The sequence below is a fragment of the Palaemon carinicauda genome, chromosome 14, assembly GCF_036898095.1.
Source record: "Palaemon carinicauda isolate YSFRI2023 chromosome 14, ASM3689809v2, whole genome shotgun sequence".
Classification (NCBI taxonomy): Eukaryota; Metazoa; Arthropoda; class Malacostraca; order Decapoda; family Palaemonidae; genus Palaemon; species Palaemon carinicauda.
The window spans coordinates 36,109,033-36,125,860 of record NC_090738.1 but is presented as its reverse complement, the minus strand read 5'-3'; the positions used below and the strand labels follow the sequence as shown (position 1 = coordinate 36,125,860).

General features: G+C 36.9%; 1 protein-coding gene across 1 annotated transcript in view; it reads right to left on the bottom strand.

The window, feature by feature from the left end:
• Positions 1–810: 810 nt before the first annotated feature.
• Positions 811–16,828, bottom strand: part of LOC137653163 (histidine ammonia-lyase-like) — a 49,745-nt gene continuing 33,727 nt past the window's right edge. The window contains exons 12-17 of the mRNA XM_068386538.1: positions 15,060–15,204; positions 7,853–7,939; positions 6,137–6,249; positions 4,652–4,782; positions 2,715–2,832; positions 811–1,014 (exon numbers count right to left, since the gene is read on the bottom strand). Coding sequence (XP_068242639.1) covers positions 874–1,014; positions 2,715–2,832; positions 4,652–4,782; positions 6,137–6,249; positions 7,853–7,939; positions 15,060–15,204 — 735 coding nt within the window. The 3' untranslated portion in view covers positions 811–873. The remainder of the gene's footprint in view (positions 1,015–2,714; positions 2,833–4,651; positions 4,783–6,136; positions 6,250–7,852; positions 7,940–15,059; positions 15,205–16,828) is intronic.

Below are 16,828 nucleotides of genomic sequence, written 5' to 3'. Positions count from 1 at the left end.
GTAAAATTACGGTCGCCTCTATTATACTGAAATACGGCTGAGAACATTATGCTTTCACGGAGAATTTCCGATTTTTTTTTTTTTTTTTTCTTTTTTTTTTTTTTTTTTTTTTTTTTTTTTTTTTTTTTTTTTAGCAGATTATACATGTGATTCCCGTTAGTTAATCTCGTACTTACATCTAATTTCATCCCGGGGTTCAAATCTCTCTGAGAGTTATATTTTTAATTGGGGTTTTGATATTTCGTTCGACCGTTAAATTTTTCTCAAGTTCATCATCATTAATTGACGTCAAATATTTTTGCGTGTAATTATAATTTCTCATCGAGGTTCAGCTATACTTTTCCTTTATCCTCCTCAGTTCTAATTTTTACCTACAGTGTTAAAAATCCGTAATTTTAATTGGAAATTCACCGTAAAAATATACGGTTCTCAGTCGTATTTCAGTAATACAGGCGACCGCAATTTTTACCCTACTTTGTTATTATCTTTTACGTGTTGGTGACCGTAACATCACTCCTTCATGTCAACATATCCGTTTTTAAAACGGTATATTCCTGGCAAAATTTATACCAGGGGTTTTACGTTTATTATTATTATTTTTTTTTTTCGTTTTATTTTATTTTTTATTTTTTGGCAAATTATTAACAATGTAAGATTGTATTTTCGCAGAGGCCCATATTTTGTTTCAATTTATGGCTCTTATTTCTCAGAGGCTTTTTTTTCTCTAATTGAAGTTTTAATCATACTAAAGTTATTCATCACTAATTAAAGCCTGCAATCATTTCTCAGCAAGATTTTTTTTTTTTTTTTTTTTTTTTTTTTTGAGGTTAGGATATTTTCCCTTTATACTGCCCACTATCTTAGCTCGAGGTTCTAATTTCTACTTGAGGTTCTAACCCTTTTGGAATGCGAAGGGGAGCCTTGTCGTCCATTAACCCCCAACCTCTTATGTGGCCGGGGCGGTCCACTCCCAGTGAAACTCATGGTTGGGGAGAAGACTCGTGTTTCGATGTCCTGTTAAGGAATAAAGTAAAATAACGGTCAGATAGTAAATGGAAATTGCTATTTAAGTTGAAAAGATGATTTATAAAAAAATATTGTATTTAAGTTAAAAAGATCATTTATGAAAAATTTAAGAGATTATTGATTATTAAGGAAAAAAGTAAGATAACGGTCAAATAGTAAATAGAAATTCCTATTCAGGTTAAAAAGATAATTTATAAAAAAATTATATTCAAGTTTAAAAGATAATTTATAAGAAATTGAAGAAAGATTATTGATTGTTTAGGAATAAAGTAAGATAACGGTCAGATGGTAATTAGAAATTTCTATTTAAGTGAAAAAGATAATTTATAAAAGAAATTATATTTAAGTTAAAAGGATAATTTATAAGAAATTGAAGAAAGATTATTTTTTATTAAGGAAAAAGTAAGATAACGGTCAAAGAGTAAATGGAAATTACTATATAAGTGAAAAAGATAATTTATCAAAAAATTATATTTAAGTTAAAAAGATAATTTATCAAAAAATTATATTGAAGTTAAAAAGATAATTTATAAGAAATTGAAGAAATCTTATTGATTATTAAAGGAAAAAAGTAAGATAACGGTCAAATAGTACATGGAAATTACTATTTAAGTGAAAAAGATGATTTATCACAAAATTATATTTAAGTTAAAAAGATAATTTATCAAAAAATTATATTTAAGTTAAAGGGATAATTTATAAGAAATTGAAGAAAAATTATTGATTGTTAAGGAAAAAGTAAGATAACGGTCAGATGGTAAATAGAAATTCCTATGTAAGTTAAAAAGATAATTTATAAAAGAATTATATTTAAGTTTAAAAGATAATTTATAAGAAATTGAAGAAAGATTATTGATTATTAAGGGAAATTGTAAGATAACGGTCAGATGGTAAATAGAAATTTCTATTTAAGTGAAAAAGATAATTCATAAAAAAAAAATTAAGATTTATTATTTTTTTATAGCTATTGTGTTATTTTGGTTTATTATCTATGAGCCTCTTATTGAGTGTAATGTTTGAAGGTACACTTACGAACATTGTTCCTGATTTATCCATTGTTTTAGATTCTATTTACGACTCTATTAATTGTTTATGACTATTATTACTTTGTTGTTTTTAATTTACTTTTTTTTTTTTTTTAAATACAGTTACTAAAACAAATTCATATCTTCTAGTTCCCTCTTCTTTTCTCTATTCTCCTTTCCTTCCCTTGGGCTTATAGCATTCTGCTTTTCCAGCTAGGGTTGTAGCTTAGCAATTAATAATACTAATAAAAATAATAATAATAATAATAATAATAATAATAATAATAATAATAGTTCACAATTATTATTATTATTATTATTATTATTATTATTATTATTGTTGTTGTTATTACTACTACTACTACTACTACTACTACTACTACTATCATTATTATTATCATTATTATTATTATTATTGTTACTACTACTACTACTACTACTACTACTACTACTACTATCATTATTATTATTATTATTATTATTATTATTAATTATTATTATTATTATCATTGTTGTTGTGAACTATCTATTCCACGATAGCTAGACCAAGGATGATTATTCATTAATAATAATAATAATAATAATAATAATAATAATAATAATAATAATAATAATAATAATAATAATAATAATAATAATAATCACTATCTCTTCCAACTCTACCTGAACGCGATGGTAGTGATCAATATGATGTCTGACGGCGTGCCAGATTTTTCCCTCCTTCAGGAGTTCTGTGGCGGCGTCTATGTCCGGGGCCATGTAACGGTCCTTGTCCCAGGCGCTGTGGAAAATTAATATTTTAAGGTAATTTTAATTCTACCTTCCTGGTATACTTATTAGTATGTAGTATGTGTACTTCCACTATATAATAAAGAGCCAGCCTGGTTTTATATATATATATATATATATATATATATATATATATATATATATATATATATATATATATATATATATATATATATGTATATTATATATATATATATATATATATATATATATATATATATATATATATATATATATATATGTGTGTGTGTGTGTGTGTGTGTATATGTGTGTGTATATATATATATATATATATATATATATATATATATATATATATATATATATATATATATATAAAATACTTAAATCATCTTTATTAAGACCACGGTGGCTCTTGTTAACACGAATTCGTCCTGAAGAAAAAGACACCAATAGCTTCCCTAAAAAGCTTTAGACTTAATTCTTAAACCAGAAAGAGCATTAGACTTAATTCTTAATCCAGAAAAGTTTTTAGACTTGATTCTTAAACCAGAAAAAGCTTTCGACTTGACTCTTAAACCAGAAAAGTTTTAAGAATTGATTCTTAAACCAGAAAATGCTTTAAAATTAATTCCTAAACCAGAAAAAGTTTTAGACTTAATTCTTAAACCAGAATAGGCTTTAGACTTCATTCTTAAACCGTAAAAGACTTAAGACTTAATTCTTAAACCAGGAAAGGCTTTAGACTAAATCCTTAAACTAGAAAAGGCTTTAGACTTAGTTCTTAAACCCGAAAAAGTTTTAGACTTGAGTCTTTAACTAGAGAGGACTTTAAACTTAATTCTTAAACCAGAGAAAGCTTTAGACTTAATTCTTAAACCAGAAAAGGCTTTTGACTTAATTCTCAAGCCATAAAAGGCTTTAGACTTAATTCTTAAACCAGAAAAAACTTAGACTTAATTCTTAAACCAGAAAAGGCTTTAGACTTAATTCTTAAACCACAAAAAACTTAAAACTTAATTCTTAAACCATGAAAGACTTTAGACTAAATTTTTAAACTAGAAAAGGCTTTAGACTTAATTCTTAAACTAGAAAAAGATTTAGACTTGATTCTTAAACCAGAGAGAACTTTAGACTTAATTCTTAAACCAGGAAAAGCTTTCGACTTAATTCTTAAACCAGAAAAGGCTTTATTCTTAAACCAGAAAAAGCTTTAGACTTAAATCTTAAACCAGAAAAGGCTTTATTCTTAAACCAGAAAAACTTAGACTTAATTCTCAAACCAGAAAAGGCTTTAAACTTAATTCTTAAACCACAAAAGACTTAAAACTTAATTCTTAAACCAGGAAAGGCTCTAGACTCAATTTTTAAACTAGAAAAGGCTTTAGACTTAATTCTTAAACTAGAAAAAGATTTAGACTTGATTCTTAAACCAGAGAGGACTTTAGACTTAATTCTTAAACCAGGAAAAGCTTTAGACTTAATTCTTAAACCAGAAAAGGCTTTATTCTTAAGCCAGAAAAAGCTTTAGACTTAATTCTTGAACCAGAAAAGGCTTTAGACTTAATTCTTTAACCAGAAAAGGCTTTAGACGATTCTTAAACCAGAAAAAGCTTTAGACTTGATTCTTAAACCAGAAAGGACTTTAGATTTAATTCTTAAACCAGAAAAAGCTTTAGACTTAATTGATAAACTAGAAAAGTCTTTCGACTTAATTCTTTAGCCAGAAAAGGCTTTAGACTTAATTCTTAAACCTGAAAAGACTTTATTCCTAAACCAGAAAAAGCTTTAGACTTAATTCTTAAACTAGAAAAGGCTTTAGACTTGATCCTTTAACCAGAAGTCCGTACCTGACAACTGAGCGGACAAGCTTGATGACGTCTTCTAGCGGAGTGGTGGTCTTCAGGGGTCGTAGAAACTCAATGGCCTGACAAGCTGCTAGAAGTTCGATTGCAATGACTCTCTCTACGTTTTCCACGACCTGCTCGGGAAACAAGATTTCTGCTTGAGTTTGGCGTTACAGGAAGCGATTAAATCATATTTTCATCGTTGTTTATATCAATTTTGTAAGATATGGGTGCTCTTCAATTTTGTAAGACATGGGAGATCTTCAATTTTGTAAGACATGGGAGATCTTCAATTTTGTAAGACATGGGAGATCTTAATTTCGTAAGACATGGGAGAGCTTCAATTTTGTAATATATAGGTGATCTATGTTATTCCTAATATCATGTTTTCCACGACCTGTTCGGGAAACAAGATTTCTGCTTGAGTTTGACGTTACAGGAAGCGATTAAATCACATTTTCATCGTTGTTTATTCCAATTTAAAATAAATAACGAAATAATATAGTTTTGAAATGCGGCATTAAAAGATTAATTTGCAATGTTGTTACTCTTCTTAGAATATTTTACTCTTATTGTTAATTACTCCTAATCTCACGTTTTCCACGCCCTGCTCGGGAAACAAGATTTTTGCTTGAGTTTGACGTTACAGGTGGCGATTAAATGATATTTTTCATCGTTGTTTATTTAAATTTTGAAACATTTAGGTGATTATGTTACTTCTAATCTCACGTTTTCCACAAGATTTCTGCTTCAGTTTGCAGTTACAGGATGATTAAATGACAGTTTTATCGTTGTTTATTTCAATTTTATAATACATAGGTGATTATGTTAATCCTAATCTCACGTTTTCCACGACCTGCTCGGGAAACAAGATTTCTGCTTGAGTTTGACGTTACAGGAGGTGATTAAATGACATTTTTATCGTTGTTTATTTCAAATTTATAATATATAGATGATCTATGTTAATCCTCATCTCAATTATTCTTCAGGTTTTTTTTTTTTTTTTTTTTTAATATTGTTTATCTAATAAATAACGCTTGGAGGAATGAGTGCCAATCATAAATCATAAATTCCTTGGCAAGAAAAAAAAAAAATTCAAATATCAAAGAAAATTACGAAGTAATAGATTTGAAATGCGGTATTAAAAAATTTATTTCAATGTTGTTACTGTTCTTAGAATATTTTATTCTAATTGTTAATTACTTCTCTTGTAGTTTATTTATTTCCTTATTTCCTCTCCTCACTGGGTTATTTTCCCTGTGGGAGCCCTTGGGCATATAGCATCTTGCTTTTGCAACTAGGATTGTAACTTAGCAAGTAATAAAATAATAATGATAATAATAATAATAATAATAATAATAATAATGATAATGATATAATAATTATGTAATAATAATAATGATAATAAAATAATAATAATAATAATAATAATAATAATAATAATAATAATAATAATAATAATAATAATAAAAGATAGACTTGATTTACCGTGAGTGCTTTCCTGGCAGCAAATCCTCCCATGGAGACGTGATCCTCCGTCCCAGCAGAGGTGGTCAGGGAATCCACGCTGGCTGGGTGACATAACACCTTATTCTCAGACACTGTAAAGAAAGAATGCATTCATTATGTATAGATGTACATACATATAGGTATGTATGTATATGTATACATGTATTTATAAGTGTATGTATATTGTATATATGCAAATATATATATGAATATATACATATATACTATATATTCATTTACACACATTATATATATATATATATATATATATATATATATATATATATATATATATATATATATATATATATATATATATATATATATACCTGAATTCGACAGATATATGTACAGAAGAACTGTCATTGACTTTTTATCTTTCTTCGTGGCTGAGTGGTATGGTCAATGTCATACAGGTATCCTGCACCAGGGTTCGAAACCTGGCCGGTCAGATACTATAGTCTTTGAGTGATTTCGCCTAGGGCTCTGATCCCGAGGTCGTTAAGAGAATCCAGACTTTAATGCATTACTATATGGCTTATTTTATATATATATATATATATATATATATATATATATATATATATATATATATATATATATATATATATATATATATATAAAGCCTTTAGAGAAAAATAACACAAAAGCCAATGCCTCATTCTAACACTAACTACTGATAAGAACGTATATGTGCATGTTTTATGCATAATATTGCAGATTTACAACTGTACAGCGATAACGTTATTTCTTTTGTAGTAATATATAGATTAGCGACACCATTCCTTATCTTAGAACACTAATGACTGTAAGATAAAATTGTATAACCAAATAATATTTATTTATGAATATGATATAATATGATATATATATATATATATATATATATATATATATATATATATATATATATATATATATATATATATATATATATATATATACATATATACATATATATTTATTCATATATAATCATAGACATCTAACACGAAGGAAATTGTGTCACACTGAAATAAGACACTTAACACTAAATGTTATATATTTCATGTAATCATAGACTTCTTTAAAGGCTTAAAGGCCGCTCATAAATGGGAGAGGGACAGTGACATTGCCCTATCAAGCAGGACAATGCCCTAGAGATTGATCATATATACATAAGATCAGTGCCCGAGTCCCTTCTCCGTACAAGGTAGGGCCGAAAAGGGACAGGCAGTGGCTGCTGATGACTCAGCAGATAGACTTATAGGTTCTTTCAACTGGTTCTTAGCTCGCAAGGATGGTGAGGTCGCAGCGACCATAGAAAATATCAAGTTTGAGCGGTTCAATAAGATAAGTTGGATATTCTAAAGACTCCCCTAAAAGTAATAGATGATATTGTTTGTGATCAAAGATAGAGGTTCCAAAACATCTGAATTCTTACTAAAATGCCCAAACATCTATTGCATTATACTGCAATGTTCATCGGAATAAAGGTTTTCACCAAAATTAACTAGAGATGATAAAGATGTTGCACACATTGGGAACCAAATAGTTGCACGCTCACTAGTGGTCAAAATTAATTCAAAATATCTCAATATTTCAAATTGTTATGGAATTTATTCATTATTAAATCCTTAAAACTAAAATTTTCTTCCTAAATTACCACATAGTCCACCACCGAACGAAAAAACAGAAGAGGAGATAGGTGCTCACCTAAGGAAGCTGCTGTACAATGGGCGATCATGAAACCTGAGTTCAGGCCTCCTTCCTTTACCAAGAATGCTGGAAGCTCACTCAATGCTGTTATAAAGAAAAGAATATTATTATTCCTACAGTATTTTACATTTGAACTTCATCCAAACTTAACCTACTATTCTATCTTATTTCTCTTCCTCGTATTTATTTTTTCTTATAGTTTATATATGAAAGATCTCTATTAATATTGTTACTGTTCTTAAACAGTTTATTTCCTTGTTTCCTTTTCTCACTGGGCTATGTTTCCCTGTTGTATCTTAGCTTTTAATAATAATGATAACAACAATAATAATAATAATAATAATAATAATAATAATAATAATAATAATAATAATAATAATAATAATAATAATCATATACAGTACTTTCAACTATCTAAATTTTCAACGTGCAAGATATTAAATTTAGTTATCGGAAAATTATTAAGATTTTTTATTAGTTCATAGCTTACGAATTAATTGACATAATTAGTATAAACTCTCATTACGAACCATATCTACATATATCAGCGTATAAATATTCAGTTCTATTCCAACAATTTTAAATGATCCTCTGGTAACATGCAGTGGCACGAAGAAGAAAATCAAACAAAATTCAAATATCAAAGTAAATTACGATATAATATAATACTAGCGGAACCCGTGTAAATTACACGAAATGATATTTTCAATACTAATTATCTTGTTTCTAACCTATCTATGTTTGAATAAAATGTGATAAGATTTGACTTGTATATTTATTTAGAAAAATGAGCAATACTTGAAACAATTTACAAAACTTCTTTATATACAATATTTTTGGCCATGAGTAGAATTATTCTGAGGACAAATTTTCACTCTCACACTGTTCATAGACCTTGCTCTTGAGAAGGCTACATAAAGTTGTCCATGAGTAAAGCAAGGTTATGGTAGTGTACCAACCGTGTGTCACACAATTGTACATAATTATTTTGTATATATTATGCTTGTATCTGCGCTCTTCCCTCGCACTAAAAAGAACCTGAATGATCATGTCTCCGTTTTGCTCAGTAACATTATCTGTCTCTCGAACAGGTCATGTCCTGTTGCCTTGAGGTTTTGTATATAAAGAAGAGTGTTCCTTAATAAATAACTCAGTCGTTTTCAATCTGCCTTTGAGTTCACAACTCCTCTCTCGGCCCGTCACATTGGTGACCCCGGAAGTCGACTCGCTCCCACTGCCTTCCACCCCCATCTCCCTCGCCCCTCCATCGTTGGTAATATGACGGAGGCGGACTCTACCCCAGCAGTTGGCACTGCGGCCGCTCCATTGAAACTTTCTCCGTTCGCTAGCGGAGAAGCGTTCGCTTGGTTTCAACGCGCTGAAGTCCACTTTCGTATCAGGGGCGTGACTCGCTCAACCACCAAAGCGGATTATGTTCTCGCGGCGATACCCGAGGACACCTTCCCAGAAATATCCGACTGGCTTTGTGAACAAGGAGACACCCCAATAGCGTATGACGACCTCAAATCATACCTTCTGCAGCAGTACTCGCCATCGCCAGCCGCCCGTATAGCAAAGCTTTTTCAGCTCTCGCAACAACTGTTGGGGGACCAAAGGGCTTCACTTGCCCTCAGGGAAATGACCAGTATCGCTCGCCTTCAACCTGCCACAGACGGCTCTCCTCGTGAGGTGAACCTACTCCGTGCCCTTTGGATACGCCGTTTACGTGAACCTGTGCGCGCTGCCATACCCGATGTCGATAGTTTACCCATAAAGGACTTGATGACCAAAGCCGACTCCCTTATGGACAGCCACTTCAAGACCTCCATCAACGCCTCCACCCCTGACGACGAGGATGCCTATTTAACGACAACTGAAGCTGACATAAATGCCGTAGGACATACACGCCTACCCCGTGACGTGCCGAAGCGGCGACAAAGCCGCCCACCACCCACCAATCGCTCGCGCCCCAACGAACGACTTCTACAGCCACTTACTACCTCCCATCCGCCGCAGTTTTGCTACTACCACTTTAGATTCGGGGCAACCGCGAAGAAATGTGCCAAAGATTGTCAGTGGCCAAAAAACGTGTAAGTAGGCCATCACTTGTGGCGGTGGCCTCCCATGTTTCTAATCTTTTCTTTTTACAGGATGCAGGAACTGGCGTGCAATTTTTGGTAGACACGGGTGCTTGTCGTTCTCTTTTGCCAAGGAAACTCTTCAAGGCACAACGTAGTCTGTCTACATCTGCCGACGTCCGCTTGGTAGCTGCCAACGGATCTGCAATACCCACCTACGGTTACGAGAACCTCACATTATCGTTCGGAAACGGTAAATTCAATTGGAAGTTTCTCGTTGCTGACGTCACAATGCCAATCCTCGGTGCGGATTTCCTCTCTCTTTTCCACCTTCTGGTCGATGTCGCCCACCGACGATTGGTCAACGCAGACTCATACTTGTCGAAACCTCTTCAACCCGCCCCCTCTAACCTCGCTCTCCACATCAGCGCACCCACGGATGCCTACGCCCACCTCCTCACGTCGTACCCGGAATTTTTCCGTCCAGAACTTCGCCAAACGCCCACGGTTCCTGCCAAGCACGGTATTTATCACCATATCAAGACGACGGGACTCCCAGTCTTCGCAAAATTCAGACGTCTAGCACCGGAACGATTGGCAGCCGCCAAACAGACGTTCGCCGAAATGGAGAAAATGGGCCTTTGCCAAAAGGCCTCCAGCCCATGGTCGTCACCCTTACACATCGTTCTGAAGAAAGATGGCTCCCTCCGTCCGTGCGGGGATTACAGGCGCCTGAACATGCAAACAGAACCGGATCACTACCCCCTCCCAAACATTGCCGATGTAACCTCCTACCTGCACAAAGCGAAGGTTTTCTCTACGCTCGACCTCCTGAAGGGGTATTATCAGGTGCCTATGAATCCAGAAGACATCCCCAAGACCGCCATCACCACCCCGTTTGGCACATACACCTTCAATTACTCCTGTTTTGGCCTTCGTAATGCTGGGGCAACGTTTCAACGTCTCATGGATGGCATCTTAGGGGACCTCCCTTTCTGTGTATGTTATGTGGACGACATACTTGTGTTCTCCTCCTCAAAAGAGGAACACCTCCGTCACCTGCGCATCGTGCTCGACAGCCTGCAACAAAACGGCCTTGTAGTCCAGTACGACAAGTGTACCTTTGGCGCCAATGAAGTGTCGTTCTTAGGGCACCGTATCACTCCTGAAGGAGTCCATCCCCTCCCTGAGAAGGTAGCAGCCGTTCAGAATTTCCCCACGCCCTCGACCGTCAAAGCTCTGCAGGAATTCTTGGGCATGATCAACTATTATCACCGTTTTCTGCCAGCCATTGCCGCCACTCTTGCTCCCCTCTACGCCTCCCTCAAGGGCAAGCCAAAGGACCTGAAGTGGGGTCCCCTTCAAGAAGCAGCCTTCTGCAATGCAAAGAAGGCCCTATCAACTGCTGCGGCTCTCACTTTTCCTATCTCACACGCCCCTCTCCTTCTCTCCACCGATGCCAGCGACGTCGCTATTGGTGCAGTACTCGAGCAGGTGGTCAAAAGCTCGCCCCGCCCATTGGCCTTCTTCAGCAGAAAACTGTCCAAGGCAGAATCGGGTTATTCTACCTTCGATTGAGAATTGCTGGCGGTGCACTTGGCTGTCCGTCACTTTCACCATTTCTTAGAAGGTACGCCCTTCGTCATTCGTACAGACCACATGCCTCTGGTGCACGCCTTTACTCGACAGTCTGACGCCTGGTCCGCCCGTCAACGCCGACATCTCTCCGCCGTGGCTGAATACAATTGCACCCTCCAATACGTCCCTGGGAAAATGAATCCCGTTGCCGATGCCCTGTCAAGAAACACGTTGGCTGCCGTTCAACTGGGATTGGATTACAAGGCCCTGGCTGAAGCCCAACGACAGGATCCAGAGTATCAAGCTTGTAGGACATCCTGCACGTCCCTCCGTTGGGAGGATTTTCCCCTCGAAGACTCCAACACTACCCTCCTCTGTGACGTCAGTACTGGTAGACCGCGATCTTGGATTCCTGCTCCCATGCGCCAACAGGTGTTTGATTTCATCCACGGCCTTTCACATCCCTCGTGCCGTTCTACTGCACAGCTGCTGAAGGCAAAGTTCATTTGGCACGGCATTTCTAAGGATGCTAAGGATTGGGTCCGTGCGTGTACTTCTTGCCAAACTTCCAAAGTACATCGACACACGGATTCAGGAGTGGGCACCTTTCCTCAACCTCAGCGTCGTTTCGCACACATTCACGTCGACGTTGTAGGCCCCTACCTACATCACAAGGACATCGTTACCTGTTTACCGTCATCGACCGCTCCACTCGTTGGCCTGAAGCCATTCCCATGGAAACTGCAACGTCCGCCTCGTGTACATCTGCCTTACTCTCTGGATGGATTTCAAGATTCGGTATCCCTGAGCATATTACTTCTGACAAGGGAACAACTTTCACCTCTCAATTATGGACGTCATTAGCTAATCTCCTGGGCATCACCCTACATCAGACAACGGCCTACAACCCCGCTGCCAATGGAATGGTTGAACGTTTTCATTGCACCCTCAAAGCAGCTTTGATGTCCCGCTGCAAGGATTGCAACTGGTTTACTCAGCTTCCCTGGGTCCTCCTTGGACTAAGGACCACTCCTAAAGACGCCCTCGACGTCTCGGCAGCCGAAATGGTGTATGGCGACCCGTTGGTCGTCCCTGCCAAATTTTTTCCTTCTACGACCTCCTCCGACGATCTCCAGCGCATACGTCACGTCGTGGGAAAATTTACTCCGTGCCGCCAGACTTACAAGCCCCCAGCGAAGCATCACATACCAACGGACTTGCACTCTGCAACGCACGTCTTCCTGCGCAACGACACCAGCAAGCCACCACTAACGCCCCCTTACACGGGCCCTTTCCTTGTGATCCGACGCAGTCCGAAAGCATTCCTCCTAAACATTCGGGGCAAAGAAGACTGGGTCTCCATTGATCGTCTAAAACCTGCTTATCTTCTGCCAGATGACCCGCCTACAGTTCGCCTCTCTAGATCAGGGCGCCCTATTTAACATGTACAGTATGTCATTTTTAGGGGGGGGGAGCCATGTACCAACCGTGTCACACAGTTGTACATAATTATTTTGTATATATTATGCTTGTATCTGCGCTCTTCCCTCGCACTAAAAAGAACCTGAATGATCATGTCTCCGTTTTGCTCAGTAACATTATCTGTCTCTCGAACAGGTAATGTCCTGTTGCCTTGAGGTTTTGTATATAAAGAAGAGTGTTCCTTAATAAATAACTCAGTCGTTTTCAATCTGCCTTTGAGTTCACAACTCCTCTCTCGGCCCGTCACAGTAGGTAGATCCCAACCTTATCGAAAGTCTGTCCTTAAGCTTTATTATAGGTCATAGGCTCGAACGGGAAATTGAATAATGTCAGACAACGGCCTACAACCCCGCTGCCAATGGAATGGTTGAACGTTTTCATTGCACCCTCAAAGCAGCTTTGATGTCCCGCTGCAAGGATTGCAACTGGTTTACTCAGCTTCCCTGGGTCCTCCTTGGACTAAGGACCACTCCTAAAGACGCCCTCGACGTCTCGGCAGCCGAAATGGTGTATGGCGACCCGTTGGTCGTCCCTGCCAAATTTTTTCCTTCTACGACCTCCTCCGACGATCTCCAGCGCATACGTCACGTCGTGGGAAAATTTACTCCGTGCCGCCAGACTTACAAGCCCCCAGCGAAGCATCACATACCAACGGACTTGCACTCTGCAACGCACGTCTTCCTGCGCAACGACACCAGCAAGCCACCACTAACGCCCCCTTACACGGGCCCTTTCCTTGTGATCCGACGCAGTCCGAAAGCATTCCTCCTAAACATTCGGGGCAAAGAAGACTGGGTCTCCATTGATCGTCTAAAACCTGCTTATCTTCTGCCAGATGACCCGCCTACAGTTCGCCTCTCTAGATCAGGGCGCCCTATTTAACATGTACAGTATGTCATTTTTAGGGGGGGGAGCCATGTACCAACCGTGTCACACAGTTGTACATAATTATTTTGTATATATTATGCTTGTATCTGCGCTCTTCCCTCGCACTAAAAAGAACCTGAATGATCATGTCTCCGTTTTGCTCAGTAACATTATCTGTCTCTCGAACAGGTCATGTCCTGTTGCCTTGAGGTTTTGTATATAAAGAAGAGTGTTCCTTAATAAATAACTCAGTCGTTTTCAATCTGCCTTTGAGTTCACAACTCCTCTCTCGGCCCGTCACAGTAGGTAGATCCCAACCTTATCGAAAGTCTGTCCTTAAGCTTTATTATAGGTCATAGGCGCGAACGGGAAATTGAATAATGTCTAGGAAGATTTGAAGCGAAGGATGATTAGAATTATGAGAAATCTTTTACAGTAAGAAGGATTAGTCGTTAAAAGAAAAGGCCCAAGATTAATCTTATAATCTAGGTTATGGAAATAGATAGAACTCAATGTTTTGTCTAATCTTTAAAAAAAAGAGTCAGGTGCTAAAGACAACATTGGGAAAACTATATAAGATGTGCTTTGGTTAAGTAATCAAAGTCTAATGTTAATTTGTAAGAGTATACCATGAAATTATTTCCGTTTTCTTTAAAGCGTGACACACGAGTATACCATGAAATTATTTCCGTTTTCTTTAAAGCGTGACACACAAAATAAATAACACACACATTAATATATAGATAATATCAAAGTAAATAACGAAATAATATAGTTTTGAAATGCGGTATTAAAAGATTCATTTCAATGTTGTTACTGTTCTTAAAATATTGTATTATATTTTATTCTAATTGTTAATCACTTTTAGGAATGTTACACATAACTGCTCTTCACTCGTATGCTAAAAGCCAGGTTTACACGGTCGAACGGTTCGTCAAACGCGGTTCGACAGACATGTGTTTGAAGTGATGTTCGAACGTGTGAACGAGGTATTTGGTTGTCGAACGGTTCGAAAAAAGTCTGTTCCGCCTGACTTACGTTGGCGGGGCTTCATTGTCCACAAACCTCATGCATTTGTGGCTGACTCCACCTGTTCGAACCCAAGCTGGTTCGACAACCGGGTTCGATGAACTGACCGTGAAAACCCCCGCTTTACACTTAACTGCTCTTCACTCGTATGTTTAATAGGTGCCACTTACCGGGGTTGACGAGGCGCTCAATCCTCCTCTCAGACATGGAAGCGATTTCGTGGATTCCTATGGCCAGATAATCAGCAGCTTTGGCTGGATATTCTCCGTGGAAATTCCCTGCACTGATGATCTCCCCTCGATCCGTTAGCACTAACTGGAATTCAGAGAGAGAGAGATAGAGAGATTAAAATATTCATAAGCAGGGTTTAAATTTGAGCATGTGGCCATTACCTTAGATGCTGCTGATTTTTACCGTAGATTACCATAAAACTTTACTAATTTCCTTAGATTTGAAGCTCGTTATTTCGTAAAACCGAAATTACCTTAGAATTATCTTTAAGATTACCCTGAAACCATGCAAATTACCTCAAACTAAGGTAATTACCTTAAAAAATTTAAACCCTGTTTATAAGGCATGTTTATTTGCTCTTTAAAATTAAAACCGAAATAACCATACAAATATCATTACCTTGAAACCATGCACATTACCTCAAACTATGGTAATTACCTTAAAAGTTTAAACCCTGTTCATAAGGCATATTTACTTGCCCTTTAAAAATAGCATTTTATCATTGATCAAGCAAAAGGCTATACATCGCCCTTTGAGGTTGACAGAAACTTTAGATTACATTTTAGTGAATACACAAGATGGTAGATTGATTTTATGAAAAATCACCTAATTTATTTCTTTCAAACATACATAGTAACATTGAAGAGACTCGTTGCCATTTTCAATATCGTGTATTTCTATGTTACTGAATCTTTAATTTTTTCATGGAATTTATAAATGTATTATTGATATACGCAACATATAGTTTTTTTTTTTTTAAAGGTCGCTCATGAATGGCAGAGGCAAAGGACAGTGACAATGCCCTAAAGACTGATCATATATCCATATGATCAGCACCCAAACCCCACATTCCACCCAATATAGGACCAGGGAGGGGCAGGCTATCGCTGCTGATGGTTCAGCCTTTAGACCTTTAGGGTTCCCCAAACCCCCAATCCTCAGCTCACAAGGATGGTGAGGTCACAGGCACTACAAGAAACTATCAAGTTTGAGCGGATCTCGATCTCCCGGCCAGCAGAACGCTAGGCAGGGACGTTTCGAATAAGCCATCATAAAACCGTAAGAGAGGTTTACTCAGGTGCCATATGTAGATGATATAATGGTGAAGGGTAGATGGAGATAGTTTGAGCATACTATTCACACTCCACGAGAGAGATTAGTTCACCAAACTTTCAACTGGGCTCCACAAGGGTCTAGAAGAGTTGGAAGACCCAGGTCTACATGGCTGAGGACTATGAAGCGTGAAGTAGGGTATGATGAATGGAGAAGTACTGAATTAAAAGTTCAAGATAGGGACGACTGGCGAAATCTAAACGAGGCTCTTTGCGTCAATAGGCGTAGGAGGAGATGATGATGATGATGATTTCAAATAACATGTAGTCAATAACAGGCAAAATTCTGCTCCACAAGGCACTAGAAGAGTTGGAAGACCCAGACCTATATGGCTGAGGACTACGAAGCGTGAAGAAGGAGATGATGAATGGAGAGGTATTGATTCAAAAGCCCAAGATAGAGACGACTGGCGAAATCTAACTCGTGCCCTTTATGTCAATAGGCGTAGAAGGAGATGATGATGATTTGAAATAACACGTGGCCAATAACAGGTAAAACTCTGTTCCACAAGGAACTAGAAGAGTTGGAAGACACAGGCCTACATGACTGAGGATTATGAAGCGCGAAGTAGGAGATGATGAATGGAGAAATATTG